A 20,299-nucleotide genomic window follows, 5' to 3' on the forward strand; every position below is an offset into this window, starting at 1 on the left:
TACTTGTATGATGTTTTATTTTGCCATGTAGCCACATGTGACAGGTGTGAAGATCTGGGTGGGGCAGATCAACCTGCAGCAAAGCTCTTTACAAATATAAACTTAAAAAAAATGCCTGCGGCAGCTAGGAAAGGCACTTAGTCCTTATTCGCTGATAACATAGCTCTGATTATTATTGGTAGTATTATAATATTGCCTTGAGACCCCAACCAAAATCTAGGCCCCATTGGGCTAGGGACTGTACATACACCTAAGTCCCTGCTCCAGAGAGCTTACAATCTAAATAGACATGATGGACAAAGGAATTATCTTCCTTTTACAGAGGGGGAATAGAGAATTAATTGACTTGCTCATGGTCACAGAGGAATTCTGTGGCAGAGCTGGGATTTGAACCCAGAGCTGTCAAGGCCTTATCTATAAGACCATCCTTCCCCTTGATTAGGGAAGTATTAAGTTTTAAAGCAGAGCAAATGCCTTATCATGCCAAACTGGGTGGAATTTCTCTCCCAGTATGATTTCAAATCAGCAAAGCAAAGCTGAGCCTATCAAAATATTTTCAGTTTGTAGTAATTGCAGCCAGTGGAATAATTTTGATTTTCGTCACTGAGTCCAATTTAAGCAGTTGCTCTGGTTAGACAGCACACTTACAACTATGCACAATAGAACCTGGCAAACCTACCGCCAGATCCTCCCGAAATGAAGTGTGCATTTGGTGGACCTCAGAGCAACAGACCGTTAAAAGTCTCATGCAAGCAAAACGTTGGCCTGGTGATCACACCATCTCGCTGCTGCTTGAGCTGAGGAACGGGAGCACTTGCCTTCGCAGCCTGCAGAGCCAAACCACAAGCGCTGTAATCCCTTTAGGGGAACTCGGCTGTACTGTGTTGGCAGTCAGACACCTTACACTCTGGAAATCCCTTCTGCTCTTCCCTTTCCCATCAGAACTCACAGCTGCCTGTGGGATTTCTCTGTAGAAGAGCACAGTATGCCTAGCTCTCTCTGTTCATGGGGCAGTCAGAATTTCACCGCAAACTGGTGCTTAGATGGCGACTAGTAATCATGCATGTTTCTTTGGGAACAACTGTAATTAGCAGCCAGAAGGATTCGCTTGATCTGACACGCATATTTCTCAATTAGTGGGTGGATCCAGCCCATGTTCTTTCCAGCTGAAACTAATCCCAAGAGAAGCATTCCTCAAAATATTTACGCAGGAGAGAGAAGAAATGTCTATTTCCTGAATTCTTTTTCTTATCTCCTGGGGAAAGAGATCACAACATTTTTAATAAGGTTAACAGAGCCTTCAAGATGAAACAGTGCTTTGACATAAGACCCCTTGGCCTAGATGCCCCTTCCTGAATGCAGCAGCAGTGTTGGGTTGGGTTGCAACGCAATGCCATGACAATGCCATCATCCCATGACAATGCAGTATTGTGACCTGGTGGCATCTCGCCAGCCCCTCAACCATCCTGTAGCCAAGAGTCTTGGCATAAGAGTCCGCCCATGGCCTGCACTAGGCTACTAACCATTCGGAGAGCACGGGCTGATGGATATGTATACAAATATAACACTTGGGTTGCAGTGTTAAAGGCTCTGCAAATCAGCCTACTTTGTGGGTGTAATGTTGGCCCCGGATGCTCATGGGAGTGAGGGTAAAACCACAAACGACGAGAATCTCTTACTCAGGGCAAAATCCAGACCCTCCATTGTCCCCAGCCCCCAAGAGTCATGTTTCTAGGCTGTAAAGAAGCCTTTCTCATGAACACAGCTCTGTAATAGCAGCAAGAGGGGAGCACCAAGAAACACTCCGAGGCAAATAGAGACAAAGATTTTTCCCCTCTCTTATTTTAAGTTATTGTTTCACCCTTTGGCTCGAGGAGATAAGCCAAAGTTCAGAGCCTTGCAGGGTTGCTTTCGTTAGAATAATAAATTGATGATATGCATCAGGTATATTCTCGATGCTATCTTGTTTATTTACCAAAAATGTACCCAAAATCCTGACTCCCTGAACACAGCAGAAACAAGCAGCAGCAGGAAGTTTCCATACTCAGAAATCCCCAAGTCTGACACTCCAGCGAGCTCTGTGCCTAAGAAGCCCTGTCCCTCTGCTTCCTCTCCAGGTCACACTCAGAACTCCTTCCCCTGTCTTTCTGCCTCCAGCGTACACAGCCTGGAACCAATATCCCAGCCCCTGCGCCTGCCCCCAGGGAAACTCCTCAGCCCACATGGTTTAGCTATGACCTACCATGCAGCCTAGTACTGGGTGCTAGTCCCACAGTCCCCAGCTGGTTTTACTGCAGGGCTTGATTGTCCTTCCATTGAGCCTGAAGGAGAGTGCCTGCCCATTGGCTTTAATGAGGTCTGTTATGGTCTTTGGATCCCAGACCCCCTGCTGGAAGCCATCAGCACCTTCCAGTGTAACGTTACACAGGGATCAGCTGCAGCTCAAATTATGAATCTAACTTTCCATGTGGGGATTCCAAAAAGGTCTTGTCCAGAGACTTTGGAGACCCCAGTACAATTCCCTCCTCTGCCACAGACTTCCTGCGAGACCTCAGGCAGGTCACTCAGCTTCTGTGTGCCTCAGTTCCCTGTCTGCACAATGGGGCTAACAGCACTTCCCCCCTCCCAGGGCTACTGGGAGGATAAATTCATTAAAGCGCGTGAAGTGCTTTGAGATCTACCGAGGAAAAGCGCCATAGAAAAGATGATGATTCGCCATCCATTCAGATTTTGCTTCTGTGGTTCAGCAGGTCACCAGACCCACCGCGAAGGAATTGGAGTTCTGTCTGTCTGGTTCAGCAGACTCTTGTTTGTAGGGCAGGAGGCTCCTCTTCACTTCTGCCCATTCCCTTTATCTGTTAATCTAATTACTTACTTTTAGCAAGGGGAACAAAGTTTCTGTCTCCTGCCCAAACTTCTGCTCAGTGTGAACCTGCCTCATACTAACTAGCAGGTAGGTTTATGTCTTTCAGGTAGCCAGACTCACTTTACTAATGAGGTTTTGATCATTTTTCCTTTTAAAACACGAGCTCTTCTAGGACCAGCCAGCCGTCCCCTCTCCCTCATGTTTAAATACCTTTCCAAGCAGCACTACTTTGCAATAAAGGCCCCGTGTCACTATTTACATTAACTAACTCAATTGTCAGAGGCTTCTATTTACGCAGGCTCAAAATTTCATTCCAGCTGGATCTCTGCCAACTTAACTTCCAGCACAGGAGTGAGTCTTTAAGATTTAAGAATAGAGGGGGCTGACTTCTCCTCTCATTTTACACCACTTTACAACTGCGTCACTGTTTGACTTCAATGGAGCTACGATCGTTATACACCAGTGTTAGTGGAGAAGGCCGATAAAATGCTGCCCAGAGACAGCTCCATGAGGGGAAAGGAGCCCCTTCACAGAGTGACGCTGCAGTGGTCTGCTGGGGACAGGCTTATGTGGAATCTGGACTTCAAGTTCCAACGCAAACCAGTCAGACCCCAGGACATTCAGAACGAAGCCTGAGCTTTCCACTTGCCTACATCCTGTCCAGTCATCGGCTGATCTTGCTGTGGTAGGAGCTAAGGACAGCGCTCCACCGTAGTCGTGAATTTTTGTTGGCTTTTGTCAACTCTTGAGTTTTCATGGTGTGGGGGTGAGAATGTCAGAAATCATTGAATCATAGAAACATAGGAGTGGAAGGGACCTCGCAAGGTCATCTAGTCTATCCCTTCGGTCTGAGGCAGGACCAAGTCAGCTTAGAGACAGCATCCCTGACAGTGTTTGTCTAACCTGTTCTTAAAAACTTCCCGTGACAGGGATTCCACAACCTCCCTGTTCCAGAGCTTATCTATCCTTATAGTTAAAAAGGTTTTTCTACTGTCTGACCTAAATTTCCCTGGCTGCAGACTAAGCTCATTACTTCTTGTCCTACCTTCAGTGACCATGGAGAACAATTGATCCCCATCCTCTTTAAAACAGCCCTTAACACATTTGAAGACTGGTATCAGGTCCCCCCTCAGTCTCCTTAAATGTGCCCAGCCCTTTTAGCCTTTCCTCACAGTTCAGTTTTTCTAAACCTTTTATCATTTTTGTTGCTCTCTTCTGGATTCTCTCCAGTTTACCCACATCTTTCTTAAAGTGCGGCACCTGGAACTGGAGACAGCGCTCCAGCTGAGGCCTCACCGGTGTTGAGTAGAGCAAGACAATTATCTCACATGTCTCACATACCACAATCCTGTTTATACCCCCCAGAATGATATTGACCTTTTTCGCAGTTGCATCACATTGTTGGCTCATATTCGATTTGTGACCCACTGTAACTCCCCCAGATCCTTGTGAGCAGTACTGCTTGCCTAACAATCGTTCCCCATTTTGTACTTGTGTGTTTGATATCACTGCACATAACAGAAAATGAAGGCCTAGTTCTGGGGATCAGCTAGGTGGACGTCAGCGTAGGAAGGAGAGGTTATTGTTACGTATGTGTGTTCCTAAAAAGTCAGTGTACATTTTAAGAAATCCACTGCACAAACACATCTGCTGGGCAGCAGGGATGGAGGAGGGGTGGGAATAGGTCCTTTGCCCTGGTTATTTCAAATGTTAATTTCAACAGGCTCTTTTCTTTGCTTAGACTAGAGCAAACAACCAAGGGGGCAGAGGTAGCAGTTAATGAATTTCAGAGTTTATTTATTCCAATGGTGCGCTGTTTACTTTAACATTCCCCTCCTTCGCCTCTCATCCCACCCCACCCCACCCCACTCCACCCCCAGATTGACAAGAGAAGTCTTTTTTTCTTTTCCCAAATGATGAGAATGCATATTAGGTTTCCTCCAGCTGGTAGGTTACTCAGGAGTTCTAACCCAAAAGTTCCCCACATATCCTGGGCTCTCCTGTGACTGGGCTGGGCAGCCTGAACTCACTTTTGTTGTCCTTAGTCCCCCAGGAAGCCTTTTCACAAATATGTACGTTTGATTCCCCATTCGAGGAACACTCTGAATAAGAGCAAGACTGGAATCCCCAAAAAATCCCTTCTCAATGGCAGTTACAGAAGATCTGGTGCTTATTTGAAAATTGCCCTGTTCTGCAAACAAATCCTACCATTTTACTTGTCACCCTACTCAATGTAAAAGCATTGCCGGAGGTATTATGTTTCAGCGCCACTTTATCTTTTAATTGGCTGTGCATGGCTTTGTGGGGGGCTATCAGTCTATATGAAGAGATGGTCTGAAAAGTGACAAGGAAAATGCATAATTTTAAAGCAATTATTTCTATGTGGATTGCACAGAAGCCAATTCTCATCCTGATTTTCAGCTATGGATCTGGCTGTGCAAATCCACATACTCACAGCTGCAGACGCCAGCCCTGGTTGGTTTAACACAAAGTCTCCCAGTTGACGGAACCTCTCGAAGCTTTTGAATGGGAGTTACCTGAGAACAGTTCTCGTTAGACTATGAGCCTGACCCTTCTTTTGAAATCAATGGGCACTTTGCCGCTGACTTTCATGTCAGTAGAACCAGCCTCTACCCCCTTGTGGTTCACAGTCTGTTCATTTCTAACGACTGCAGTTCTACATCTGAACAATCAGTTGCCCAAAGGTTCACACAAAGTGCAGCATACGATGATGCCTCTTTGAAATACAGCCAGGGCGAATCACACGTGGGTATTTGGGTTTATTTGTTGATTTAACTGCATTATTCCGTTTTACTGCCCCTTAATACATGGAAAGACAGATTGCATCTGCTTTGTGAGCTGTGTTAATTCAAGGGGGAAAAGCAAAGGAAAAAGGAAATAAAAGACTCCCTCGGTGCAAGGCAAGTTGTTCTCAAATACCTGAAGGGGAGGAAGGGGCTCCCTAGGAATTCTTGGCTTTGTAATTTTGCAGCTAGACGCTTAGATCACAGATTTCCCTACTTAATTATTTCCCCTTGTGTTTGCATTCACGTCCTTTGCAGGCTGCCTGGGTAAAAAGGTAAGGACAGCAACAGCTGACATGAGAAGCCTGCCTGTATCCTTTCCCTGGGATGCCAAGTTTTGCTGTATGTGTCAAATGGAACTCCAAGCCCCAGCATCCACAGCCTTGTGACATTCCCTTCCACGAGTGGGGTGGGAGGGAGACGGGAGATCCTGGGGCTAATCCTCTGCTTCCTTGAACTCTGTGTTGTCATTTACACCTGTGCAAGGTGAGGGCTTGACCCTCTGCCTGCTGAAGTCAGCAGTGCAGGATCATGCACTCAGTGCCGTGTGGGTGTTTGACGTTACCACTGGTGTAAGTAAGTGGGGAATTCTGGTTGGATACTGTATCATGCCCACTTTGTACAGGTGCACATGGCAGCAGAAGGTGCAAAGCAGAGCGCTATCAGGCCCTATATTCTTATTGTCCCTGTATTATTTGAGTGTTATGTCTTCTATTTGCAATTAATATGTTTCCCATCATGCATTATGCCACCACCAGTTTTTGACAGTCCTCTTCCAGGAGCTAAATACTAGTTTCTGTCTCTACTTGTAAACAAAAACCTGTAGGCAAAGTATCTCAGCCCAACCTGGGACACCCTTCTTCATGCTCTTGCAAACCCAAGCCTTTCCTTGCAGAAGTTAATTGTAGAGCAAGTCATGTGTTCCCAAGCCTCACTGGCCAAAGGGTCTATGCTGTACTTCATGGCACAAAAGTTTTGCATAATTGGCCAAACTCTCAGGAAGCATAACCCTGGCAATCCAGCCAGTGGCTTTTATTTATTTATCTCATAGTTAATTAAATATTAACTATAAGAAGTGCCTGATACTGCTGCCATGTTATGGGACCCTCCCAGTCCCTTACAGAGTTTGGCTAAGTGGTTCAAGGCCTCTTAAAACTGTATTTTCACTTTCTTGATGGCACCTCATGCTTCTTAGGCGCCTCTTCCTGCATGTTGGAGCTACCAGTCTACCATGATGGGTTAGAAGTGGTGGTGAGGTAAGCAGCAACCTATGGTACTTTGGCCATGTTTTCTGCTTTGATGGAAAGGCTAGCTTGTATTAACACATCTGCTTACTTGATATTTATCATTTTTAGAAAGAAATAAGAGAAATCGTAAAGTTTTCTTGTCCTAACATTGTCAGTATCATTTTCCCTTGTTAATGTTAACCATTCGGAATGCCTTACACCAGAAAATCTCTGAAAAGCTTCCTGGGATTTGTAACCTAATTAAAACCTTCTGACAATGAGGTTTCACTATTCATCAGAAGGTTCTTGGAAGGAAGCCCTCTGCTCCACCAAAGTTCCAAGAACAACAGAGCTTTGGCGATAATGGAAGCACTTAGGCTAAGAAAACAAGGCTAAGCCCACAAGCTTTCATGAGTGCTGTGGCTTTGCTGATTGGTATGTGAGGCAGCTTGGATTGAATTGATATTAACCAGTGAATCCATTTCAGTCATGCGGAGATCGAGCCCCACATTTCACATGGGAGGAATGTATAACATTTTTTCAAGTGTGTTTTTGCTAACTGAAGATTGTTCTGGGTACTTATTTCATCTCCGCTATTTTCCAGCTCTCTGTGCTAGCAATTCTTAGACCACTGCAAGTTAGTGTGACTCTGCTGACTGCTTTGCTTGGTGCCATATCACGAGGGGCTATGGTCTCAACAGATTATATTTGCTAACCAGAGTTGGGTATGGGCAGTATTTGGTTGGGAGACCTCCAGGGAAAACCCAGGTGCTTCAGGAAATGGTGTTAGTCAGTGGCACTTTTGTCTCCAAGTCAGTAGGGTGAGCCACCCACTTTATTCAGATGATCATGACAACAGTGGAAATGACATAGGCCAAGAGAGTTATTTTAAAAACAAATGTATTTTAACTCCTCTCACAAAGATTTAACCAAAGGCCTCATTTTATGATTGACCAGCTCAAATGCTTCACAGCAACGACTTCTAGAACATGCTGCTGCCAGAAGATTTTTGTTCCCACTCTCTCGTCGCCTATTAAAGTACAAACTTGAATTGCATTCCCTTCTGGCTTCCCTCTCACACCATCTTAAGACAAGTCAGTTTTAATGATTCACACATAACAGTGTTTTTCCTGGTGTTCTACACCATCAGCATTTCTTCTCTGCCTTTCTCTGGGGTGACAACAGCCAGTCTCGCCTACAAAGCCAGGAAAAGCGAGAACCTCAGAAATTCCCATCACTTATAAAATTCCTCAGTGGAGATCTCAGGAAGAGTAATTTACACGAACTAGCATTCAGGCAGCTCAGAGCCAGGTAATCAGGCAGACATCCAATGGCTCCCCTCTGGCCCGCGCAAAAGTTTGGTATGTTCCACAGAGTGTGGAAGAGTTCATCTACTGAGTCTGCAGTTAACACAGCCTGTTCCCATTCTCCTTTCATTCAGTTAGGATTAAAGATGAGCTTCAGCCTGCACTCTGAAGCCAAAACCCTTCTCCCCTTTGGGAAAGCTTGGCCCTGAACTTCATGGCTTACCCTTTATATAAGGAACTGTACCGAACCACCAAGAACTTTGGGAAAGTCCTGATCTGGCCTGCACTTGGAAGCTTGGCCTCATCTCTGATTAGAAGGGAATGCCTTTAACTATTTCCTGACCATAATATCCTTGCAATGGCTAATTTTAACACCACCAACCTTCACTAAGCTGATGTGGTGCTAGGAGGCACTGTGTTTTGGGGGGTGAGGTTTGTCAGATAAGACATAAAACCAAAGTCCTGACAGTCTGGACCCTCATCAAAGGTCCTATGGCACTTTTATGGGGGAGGAGGGAAGACAAAACAAGAGGTGTGAGCCCCATGGATGTGAGTAGGTCTCAGTTGGATTAATGGCATTGCACTTACCGCAATTTCCCTGTTGCTTTGCTTGGATTTGCTAATTTTCTCCCCCTGTTCTAAAACTCCTGGGCAGCATTGCTGGAGTAATTGTGATGGCTGCAGCTCCGTGGTGGGGGAGGAGAAGTGATCTTTATAAACACTTTATTTTTGTACTTTCGAAAGCACTTTGTTGCTTGCAGAAGGTGCTGTGTGAATCAATGTATAACAACAGGTTTCAGAGTAGCAGCTGTGTTAGTCTGTATCCGCAAAAAGAAAAGGAGTACTTGTGGCACCTTAGAGACTAACAAATTTATTTGAGAATAAGCTCACGAAAGCTTATGCTCAAATAAATGTTAGTCTCTAAGGTGCCACAAGTCCTCCTTTTCTTTTTAATGTATAATAAGTTTGCTACACGTGGCCAGCTGGGTAAATTGTATGGCCCATGCTATAGAGGAGATCAAACGAGATAATTACAATGGTTCCTCCTGGCCTTCGAACCTATGATTATGAATTATCCAGGCCCACCTCCGCATTTCCTTTACTGCTGCAGTTGAATCAGCCAGGGAATGACATCTCTATAGTAATGTCAGATTTGTTGCCAGTGATCCCCTGAACAAGAGGCTAAAGGTCAGATCCTGAGTTCATGTTAGGGTTACCAGACAGCAAGTGGGAAAAATCAGGACACCCTTTTTTTTTTTTTTTTTTGGGGGGGGGGGGGGGGGGGATAGTTGCGTCTATAGGACAAAGCCTCTAATGGTGGGATGGTCCCGATAATATTGGGACATCTGGTCACGCTAGTTCATTTACACCCAGGGTCAATGAAGTAGCTCCACTCAAAGTATTGGCTCTAAAATTGGCCCAGTATCGGTGTGTTCTGGTTGAGCTTTTCAGCATTTAAAGACCCTCCCACGCTGCAGGGGCCTAGAGCTCGTGCTCCAGCCTGAGCTCAGAAGATTACATGGCAAGGAAACAGCCTGGCAGCCCGACTCCATGAGTCCAAGTCAGCCAGCACATCCAGCTGCAGATTTGTCTTTGCTGTGTAGACAACCCCTAAGGGCCTTGTGTGTTGAGCACTACTCTCTCCAGTCTTCTCCAGATCACTGTATCGCACGCAAGTATGCTTGTGTATGTTATACTGCTGCATAGCAGTGTCTTGCCCTATACTAGATGCCGAAAAGCCCAATCAATGCCAACAGAAAGTGGCTACGTTGCTGAATGAGCTGTGACTTGGTTTGATTATCTCCTCACAGCTGCTGTTCCAGGAGACGAACCCAGGGGTTCGATACCAGTACACTATCCAAAGGGAGTCTGACCATGAGAATGAGATTCAGCCCGCAGAGTTCTTCTGGCGATACGGCTCCTGGACTAAGTGCACGGCCACATGTGGGACAGGTAAGTTTGTCGACCTTTTCATGTCGACCTTATATGCTTAAAACCAGTCGCCTTGCTCTCACACACTACTTTACGACAGTAAGGGGAATAGAGGTGATTTTTGTAAAGTATTCCATGCACATAGAAACCAAGGAGTTCTGATACAGCACATCCCATCTGAAATCAGTTTTATTAGCTAGTCCACTGATCAGATCTGTATGATGCTAAAATATTTGCTTAATCATTGGGGGTTACCATCAAAGTTAAGGTACCAGAGTAGGTCTAGTTCTCGTGGGTACAGTGTAACCTCCCCAGTAAATAGGTCTGAAACATGCCGGTTCTGGCCAAATCTCTATAAACATCATGTTTAAAGGGAACAAAACAAAATAATTCATTTGTGCCACATTTTACATCACAACCTAGGAAATACACATCAGAACAGTTTGCTGACATTTGTCTTAGAAACTCTTTGGCCTTAGGTTTCAGTGGGTTTATAACACAGAAACAGCTGCTGGGGTCATAAATATCCAGACCAGACCCCCTGCGGAGCTCAGGCACTTGGAGACTGCACTTTATCAGCTTTTTCCTCTTAACTTGGTGTCCTGTTACCATGCTGGTTGCCTGGAGGTTTCAGGGCCTTCTGGTTGATTCAGACAAAAGAGTTTTAGAGAAGTTGAATAAACATAAAATTGTCTGTATTTGGGTTTGCACAACACTATTTTAAAAAAAACAATTTCAAGCATCTCACAGAGGATCAGATTTGAGAGATTCCATGGAAATGCCTCATCCCAGCAGATCCCTGAAGCATGCAGGGCAGGGCTCATGCTCTTCCTTGATCTATATCCGTGATTCGCCATTCCCTCCACAGCTTTCTCCTATGCTCTCCTCCTCCTCCTCCCTGGTGATCAGTCTGTCTGCCTCAACAGCCTGTTTCAGGATGTGTGTAATGTGCTACTCACCACGAGGTGCCCCCTCGCAGCCAGACATCACAGCTCTCTCACTGGGCTAGCGCCCCCTGCCAATGGTCACGCCAGCACCTGGACTGTGTCTCTGCATGGTAACTCGGCCCTGCAGCCCGGACACCATCTTCCGTGCACCCTTTCCAGGTCCCAGTTATCCCAAACTAAAAGTCTAAAAATGTCTCTAATGGAAACAAAAATCCTTCCACCCTTTCTGGGGCTTTTCCTCAACCAGGCTTCAGCTCAGCCTGCTGGGCTTCAGCTCAGCCTGCTGGGCTCCACACCCCCTGTGACTGGGAGGAGACCCCAGTCCCACCCTCTGCTCTGGGGTCCAGACCAGGACCCGCTCCCGAAAAGCTAGCTCCCAAACACCCTGTCACCCAGTCAAAGCAATCACCCCTCATCTGACCTTTCACTCCTCGTCATCCAAGGGAACCCACACAACACCCTCCAAAGCCAAGCCTGGGAACTTAAATTCACAGCTCTGCTAGACACTATGAACTGTGGACTCAGCAGAGACCCTGATCGTATGGCTCATCACAACACTTTGTAACACACCCCACTGTCTACTAACCCTTAATTGCCCGCTTCATTTTAAATTTAAATGGTCTCCTACAGCATGTGTAAACCCCTTATGCTTGACAATCTGTCCCAACTTGTATTTAGCTCAGACACTCTGTTTTCCTTCCCTAGACCTGAAGAAGACCTCTTTGAAGCTCTAAAGCTTGTCCCTTCCACCAACAGAAGTTGGTCCAGTAAAAGATATTACCTCTCCTACTTTGTCTCTCTCATATCCTGAGACAAACACAGCTCCAGCACTGCCAATGTACATTTTGCAGTGTTAATTAATGACACTTGGTCAGGCTGCAAGTAAACTACAAGTCCCAGTGAGTTTCCAAACTGGCAGAATAATGGAGACAATTTATTCGGCAGTTAGAAGAGTGGGAGGCTAAGGGGTGTACAGCTGTCTGTGAGTTTTACAGAACCACTTGTCCAATATGAGGAAGGTTAAACTTTCAAGTGTTTGTTACAGAGATACAGCAGAGAGGCATATACATTGCTACATGTCTTTGAACTTTAGATTTCTTTCCTATGATCCCATGGCTCCCTTGGGAGGTTGAAGCTTTTGAGGTGTGTGTATGTGTGTGTGGTCCTCTGTCTCCTCTCCAGCTTCTCAGGGCAGCAGAGCACTTTGTTTTGATTTTACTCCATAAACAGAAACGAGAAGAATCTGTCTCTCATTTTGGTTTTGGCTTTATAATGACATACTATCTTCCTTTCTCATTGGTTTTGAGGGTGAGCGGCGACATAGCATGGGGCTATTATGAGAACTGTGGTCTAGCAGCTGAATGTAAAACTTTGGTTTTGTGTAGCTGCCTTGCAAAGAAGCTCACACTTGAGTGCACAGTTTGCAAATGTAGGAGCCAGCGCTGCGCTGCTGATGGCCTTATTCAGAAGCCACTGAGGATTATATTACATTATCATTATGGTCAGTATTTCCCACTGCTCAGAGAGAGAGAGAGAGAGAGAGATTCAGTGACCTGGGTACATGGAAAGTTTGTGGAAAATCTTACATGATTTTCCTCTTTGTCCTTCACACACAAAGCATTTGTGTGTCCACTAATCCCTGTGGAAAGTCATTAGAAGCTGAAATGCTGCCTAGCACACGTTCTTTATTTTGAAAGGATATATTAAAACCCGCCTTAATGATCAGCTATGTCAGAGCGCTCACCCATTTCCATTCTTTTAACTGAATTTTATGTTTTACACACCAAGGCACCTTCATTCTCCAAAGAAACATTTTTTCCTGTCCTGCAGTGGGTTCTAAGAAATCTGTTTCTAACTGAATCGTTCTTGTAATCAGTTGAGAATGTTTAGAAAAAGTCTGCCTAGCCATCTCTTATAGCTCCCCTGAGACTGGTACCTTGAGACGTATGGACAGTAATCTCACAGGGCATTAGGCACACATCTTGTAAATATTTTTGGAACTTCCAAATAGTTATTTCTCTTTTTAAATAAATGTAAAAAATAAAGTATCTGACCCAAATATGTAAAGACAAAGGGGCCCAATCCTTGCTCCCACTGAAGTTCATGGGAGATGTTTGCCGTTATCCTTAACTGGAGCAGGGTTGGCGGGTAAGACACACACACACACACACACACACACGGCAGATTACATTTCCAACAGTCCAAAGATGCTTTTGCCATCTGAGAAAACTTTATCCCTACAACTCCTAATTCTTAATGTAACCTAGTGGCCTGCGCCAGCTGCTTCAGCCAAAGAAACTCTGCACTGAGTAAATCCGTAATAACTTATCCCCAGAGAACATTTCCACCTAGCCCCCAATGGTTAGAGGTTGGCATATGCCCTGAAACATGAGGGTTCATGGCACATCTCAAAATCCTAGATTTTTATACTGGTTCTCCACTTGGTTGGGACTAGTGCCTCAAATAGCACACTGCTGTGTGATGAAGGATCGAGATGAGAGAGACAGAGAACTTAGCTCACTCATTTTTATTCATAATCAGTTTCACTTTGGGATTTGCTTGTTTGTTTTAATTTATCATGTTTCAAAATAGAAGGAATAGGAAATAAGATGGTCAGAGAGAGTCACAGCTATCCAACCTTCCCCACTGAGTTGATCCTGATCCTATTTACACCAGAGTGAATCAGGAGTCACTCTGTTGAAGTCAATGGAGATGTAAAAGTGGTGTGAAATCGGAATCAGGCCCATTGATTTCCATGGGGGCAGTCTGAGAGGGCATTTACTACTACCATCTAATGCCATAGGGCTAGGCTGCAGTGTCACCGTCTGCCCTCGGAGTTACAGTTCTCTCCTTTCCTTTCCCTTGCTGCATGGGGGAAGCTGCATCAGTCATACTCCCAGCATAGCTTATTTCCACTCGGCTTGTGCATGTCAGCTGCACTGGCTGGCATTTTAGGGGGCTGCGCCGCTGCCCACCACACCTCCACCACCCACACAGGAGCGGGAACGGCAGTCTGATGGCACCCAGGGCTCTCCCCTGCCCACCATGATGCTGGAAGCATCATGCCACATAGTAAGGGGACTGAGAGCAACAATTTGTGCAAAATTCCCCTCGTCTGGACAAGGCTCCGGCAGCTCAGGGTCAGAGCACAGTGGTGTGGGAAGGCTTGTGCTGTGCTTGTCCTGTAAATAAACAGGCCTTCAGGCACCAGGGCTGCCAACCTCACACATTTCACCAGCGCCAAATACCCTCCGAAAATCCTCACTGACAAAGCTGAGCCCAGTGGTCTGGGAGTTTCCTCTTCTCAGCAGAGTCCAGGAATTCCCTCTGCCGCCGGACTTCACAGCATCTTGGTTTTATCGTTAGTTACAGCTCTCCACAGGCACGGCAGAAGTGCGCGCGGCAAGAATTCAGAAAAAGGGTGTCAAAGCTGCTTGTGGAACGCGAGGTCACCCGTAGCTGCGTCTCCCCACCAGGGCTGCCAGAGGGACGCAGGAAGCACGATCGGACGATTTAGCCGTTTGCTGAGAGTGTCAACAGGGCAGGAGCTGGCTTCTTGCCAGTCAGACTTTTTTTTTTTTTTTTTTTTTTTGAGACTGTTGCCAAAAGTACATCTGTAAAAAACCGATATCCAATCACAGACGCAGGCTACCAGCCTGCCAACTGGGAGATGTCAGGGCTGCATGCTAGTGGGTCCCTGGAGCATGGTTGTCATTCGAACACTAAACGAGCCTCCACATCTCTTCCTTATTTGCAGGGAATCTTGGATGCTTTTGACGGCTTGTAGATAGGCCCTAGCCGCGGCAGAACCAAAGAGCGAGCCCTGTGCACAGTCAAACACTGCAGCAGCTCACCAGAATCACTGGTACTGATGGTTTCCACTCAGCTCAGCTGTAACAATAGTGCGACTAGAGGGGGCTAGCGTTTCACAGCAGACACGTGGGTGAGATCTTCCACCCCCACTCGGACAGCGGTAAAGTCCGCAGCTTACAGTAGGCTTGCGGTAGCTGTCTTACACTGGGCCGGTTTATTTGGAGACCCCGAGGCAGGCTATACGATTGAAAGCGCTCCTTTGAGAATCACTGCCATTTCCGCTCAACCCGTTCTTGGTTAACCCATGGGCACTACTGTAGTAAACATGATTAATGATAAATAATACGAATATCTAGGGCTCATTCATACCTCACCTCTGTGCAGAACTGTATAGCACAGGGGCACTTTCTGCTTTCTCCAACCCCTCCCATGAGCTGGGGCCAGGGGCCATGCCAGCCCTTGCATTCTGGCAGCACAATTACATGAGTCTAACACCACTGCTAGCCCTAAATTCCCCATCAAGAGGAACAGAGGGAGCTTAAAGCAAGGGGATTAGCTCTGCCCAGCTAAGGTTCGTTGAGCTGGGCCCTCCCAGGGAGAGCATAGGTGCACCCTCTCAAACAACAAGCCAGAAACCAGATTCTCCTGGCTCTCCTGGAGGCTTTGTGCATGGAACACCCCTACAGCTGGATGGGCCTCCAGAGCAAAATGTAGCCCAGAACATCTTCTAACACCCCACTAAGTTCTCATCCCACATGCGTGGAAAAACTCTAGAAAATGTAGCGGAAGACAACAGCCTTTCTGTAGGTTCTCTGAACTGCCTTATAGAATTTATTAAGACTTGGGTTCTTTCCTGGCTCTGTTGCTGGCCTGCTGGGTGACCTTGAGCAAGTCACGGCCCTGCTCTGTGCCTCAGTTTCCCCATATGTCACACGTGGATCATGATAATGATGCTGACATGATAATTTGTAAAATGTTTTGAGCTCTGCTGATGAAAAGTGCTAGCTAAGAGCTGGGGATTATTATTATTATTATTTCACACTCTTTTAGGATGGTTCAAAAACTGATCGAAAGGACACGTATAATTCTCTATTAAAAGTCTGTGTCCCACCCACTGGTGTAAATCAGCAGCGCTTCATTGTCAGTCAGTGGAGCTACACTATTTACACACATTGAGGACCTGGCCCTGTATGTACTTAGCATAATTTCTATAGACCCTTGTTGGGTTCGTCCCTAGTAAATTCCATTGGACTCTTCGCTGAGGGAGATAATTTTTCTGCATTTTCTTTTCTGTCACTGTTGAGTATAAAACATCTGTCTGTCCAAAGAAGCTATTCACTGCCTCTCCTCCCTGCTTAATTCATCCAGCGAAGCCACAGGCCAGTATATATGAGATGAAAGGCACAAGTCAGAGGCCAGAAATACCAACACTGAGGCATCACCGAGTGAATGTGGCAATGGCTGCAACTTGCTAGCAAAGAGAACACATCTGTTTTGTACCAGGCTTGTTGCTCTGAACTGTTTAAACACAGAGATAGATCATCAGCCATTGTGGCATAGAGAAGGCCCGTGAGGTTCATTGCAGTTAGTTGAGATTAAGGCAACCTGGCCTTGCCAAAGTTTATCGGAGTCCAGCAACAGTTCTTGACGTGATTTAATCTCTACCCTGCAGTTCAGTGGTTTGACAAGCTAGCGCTTTTCTGATGAAATCATTTCTACTCACAGCGTAGACAGGAAGAGAGGAAGGATGAGCCTGTGGTTCAAGGGCAGAAGTGGGAGTCAAGAGACCTGGTGTCTGTTCCCAGCTCTGGGACAAATCACTTAACCTTCTTGAACCTCAGGTTCCCTGTCTGGAGGATGGAGCTAATAATCACGCCCACTAAAAGGTCTTTGGAGACTCCATTGATTAGTGTTTGTAAAGTGCTTTGAGCTCCTCAAATGGAAGGTGTTATAGAAACACAGAGGAGTTATTTACTGGTCTGTTGTTCTCACCTGTGATCACTAAAACCCGTCATTTTCACCTTACTCTTCTTAACTGTCCACCCTATAGCTATACCCGCAGAACATCTAACCCATTTCTTATCAACCCAGTGCAGGTGGCAAATGGTGCTTCCTCTTTCTTTGTGCTTCCCAGATCCCTCTCTTCCATCACCACCCCTGGCTGCTCTGATTCAAACACTAGAGTCCTGGGTCCATTTCTACACCCTGAATTTACCTAGCAGAAAATGACCAGCCACTACAAGGGCATGACAACGTTCCCTGCAATGTGTATTGATCATTTCAACTTTTACCAGCATTTTGTCCTGCCCACCTGGCTGTTCTGTACTCCAGGCCTTTCTCAGAAAGACTCCAAAGCCCTGGTTGGTCTTACTGAGCACAGTGAACTGCTGATTTATTTATTCTTTTACACCAAGGAAGTGTCTCCATGTCCGAAAGCATGTTCCTTTTGGCTCTAGTAGCTTCTGGGAAAAGGGGCTGAAAGGAACATGTACATTGATAAACAGTGAGGAGTCCGGTGGCACCTTAAAGACTAACAGGTTTAATTGGGCATAAGCTTTCGTGGGTAAAAAACCCACTTCTTCAGGTGTATGGAGTGAAAATTACAGATACAGGCATAATATGTGCCAACATATTTATGCCTGTATCTGTAATTTTCACTCCATACATCTGAAGACGTGTGGGTTTTTAACCCACGAAAGCTTCTGCCCAAATAAATCTGTTAGTCTTTAAGGTGCCAGCGGACTCCTCGTTTTTTTTATGGCTACAGACTAACACAGCTACCCCTCTGATAATTGATAAATAGTGACATTTCTGAAACAATATGCTCGCCTGCTAGTAATTTCAGACCCTTGTACCTTGCAGTACATTCTGTTTTAGTTCCCATGTAGTAATGAATTACTCTCTTTCCCAGCTACGGAAAGAGGTTAAGGTTAGAGGGTAAGCCAGCCATGCTGTTAATGGGACTGCTTGTGCAAACAGTGTGACACCATCTTGTGATCCTATTAAATTCACTGGTCCAGCTCTGTAGGGCAAAGGTCACCCCCTCGAGGAAATGAAATCTGAGCGTCAGGCCAGGTTTTGTTACCTCCAGGGGGACAAAGCAAGCAGGTGTTGAACTGGGGATTTTTATTTTTATTGTAACCTGCAGTTTATGGAGTGTGGTCTGGGCCTAACAAGCATTTACTGTGGGAGTCATGGCCTTTGTCATTTCAGAGGCGACCAAGGCTGCATGAAGAATCTAGTGTAGGTGACTGAGTGAGGGGTGCTCATCTGGTGTAACTCAGCAGAGCACCGGTCACTTCACCGCAGCTGTGCTAATTTACACCATCTCTCACACTGGTGTATATCAATGCTTATTGGTGAGATTAGCAAATCCATCAATACATGGGGGGCTGGCACACAGCTCCCATGATAAGCTGAGCTCTCTGCTTACCTGCGAGATACTGGGGTCCTGAGCTAGTTTTGAACACACAGATTTTTCATAAGGGAAAAAAACACCCAACTAGTGAATGTTCTTGAGTGTGCTAGTTCTGCATAAACAAATAGAAGCAGCCAAATGATTGTGAGCCAGTTGAGAGGAATTAGAAGCACTGGCAGAAAAATAATAAATTGGAACTCAGCTAGGAAACATGCAAACTGTACATTTAGGGGGAAATAATTGCAAACTCTTAGACTTGATAGAAGGGAGACACCTAGAAAGTCAAGATGCTGAGGGTGTTAGAGGTGACAGTGGGCAACAAACCAGACATGAGGTTGAAATAGAATATGGCTGGAGGAAAGGCTGGTGCCGTTTTGGGTTGTGGATGTTCATAGAATCATGGAATCATAGGACTGGAAGGGATCTCAAGAGGTCATCTAGTCCAGTCCCCTGCACTCGTGGCAAGACTAAGTATGATCAGACCATCCCTGACCTGCTCTTTAAAATCTCCAATGACAGAGATTCCACAACTCCCTGGGCAATTTATTCCAGTGCTTAACCACCCTGACGGTTAGAAAGTTTTTCCTAATGTCCAACCTAAACCACGCTTGCTGCAGTTTAAGCCCATTGCTTCTTGTCCTATCCTAAAAGGTTAAAGAGAAACATTTTTCTCCCTCCTCCTTATAACAACCTTTTGTGTACTTGAAAACTGTTATCATGTCCCCTCCCAGTCTTCTCTTCTCCAGACTAAACAAACCCAATTTTTTCAATCTTCCCTCATAGGTCATGTGTTCTAGACCTTTAATCATTTTTGTTGCTCTTCTCTGGACTTTCTCCAATTCATCCACATCCTTCCTGAAACGTGGCGCCCAGAACTGGACATACAACTCCAGCTTAGGCATAATCAGTGTGGATTAGCACGGTGCCTTGCTTACAACTGGCAATATATACAGAGGAGCAAAAACTATCCATGATTGCAAGTTTAGAAACCCTCCAGCTCCTCGAATGGTGCAGCTCCCTCCACCTGCAGAGAGACTGGTTCACAGCTGGTTTTTTGGTGTTTTTTTTTAATGTTTCAACTGTTTATAATTGAAAGGAAATGAAGTTTGTCATACACAATGTTGTCATAGGTAATAATGAACAACATGCCCATTGCAGGAAGAGTCAGCAGGGGATCTTTCTTATCTTTTCACCAGATGCTTCCTATTTTAGCTAGTCAAGGTTATGAGTAAGTGGATAGATACATGTTTGTTCATGCAAACAATTGTGTTAAAATAAGCTGGAGGGTCTGAAAAATTAAGCAAAACTCCCATTGACTTCAGTGGGGCCAGGATTTAATGTAGGGAAACTTGCACTCCCCCACTGGAGTTGTTATCATAATTACACTATGTTACAGAAATACCCTTATTATTGTACCAGACGCATGACATGGTGAGCCTTTCCTCTGGGGTCAGATGGAGATGGTGGCAGGTATAGATCGTGCTACCTACATTGGGTCTGAGTCTCTACTGTTCAGAAATGCTTGGTATTGAGAGAGTCCGTTTATGCAGAGGCCGTGTGTAATTTACCTGATTGCTAAACCACATTGCAGAGAGCTTTTCCGTTAGCGACACCTGCATTTGTGCAGCTAAAAGAAGAGAGTAGCAGTCATCTCTTTGTGTGCTGGAACTTTAAAACGGAGTGGCCTCTCTGACTGCTGCAGGGCCACCTGTGAGGCAGCTACCCACTAACAGAGTGAGCCACTGTACCGGTATTCATTCTCTCCTGGAGACTTGATATTTGCTCTTTCTTCCTTGTTTTCCTTAAACTGAAATACAATACTTTGTCCTGCCTGGAGTGCAGGGGAATAGACTAGATGACCTGTTGAGGTCCCTTCGAGTCCTACACTTCAATGAAAAGTCAGCTAGACTGAGGAATGTATGCTTCGCTCTTTCGGAATGGATGAACAGAACACATGGAATGTGAAGTCTCACTCAGAGTGAAGGT

General features: G+C 45.5%; 1 protein-coding gene across 11 annotated transcripts in view; it reads left to right on the top strand.

The window, feature by feature from the left end:
- Positions 1-20,299, top strand: part of ADAMTS7 (ADAM metallopeptidase with thrombospondin type 1 motif 7) — a 141,516-nt gene that overhangs the window by 59,112 nt on the left and 62,105 nt on the right. For 10 of the 11 annotated variants that reach the window (XR_005226975.2, XM_037910109.2, XM_037910110.2 and 7 more), the window contains one exon: positions 10,015-10,156. Coding sequence is in view for 10 of the 11 variants with exons in the window: in XM_037910109.2 (XP_037766037.1) it covers positions 10,015-10,156 (142 nt within the window). In the remaining variant the exon portion in view is untranslated. Of the gene's footprint in view, positions 1-5,928; positions 5,946-10,014; positions 10,157-20,299 lie in introns of all 11 variants that reach the window. The other variant, XM_037910115.2, reaches the window with a different exon arrangement.

This window comes from Chelonia mydas, chromosome 10, assembly GCF_015237465.2.
Source record: "Chelonia mydas isolate rCheMyd1 chromosome 10, rCheMyd1.pri.v2, whole genome shotgun sequence".
NCBI classification, from domain to species: domain Eukaryota; kingdom Metazoa; phylum Chordata; order Testudines; family Cheloniidae; genus Chelonia; species Chelonia mydas.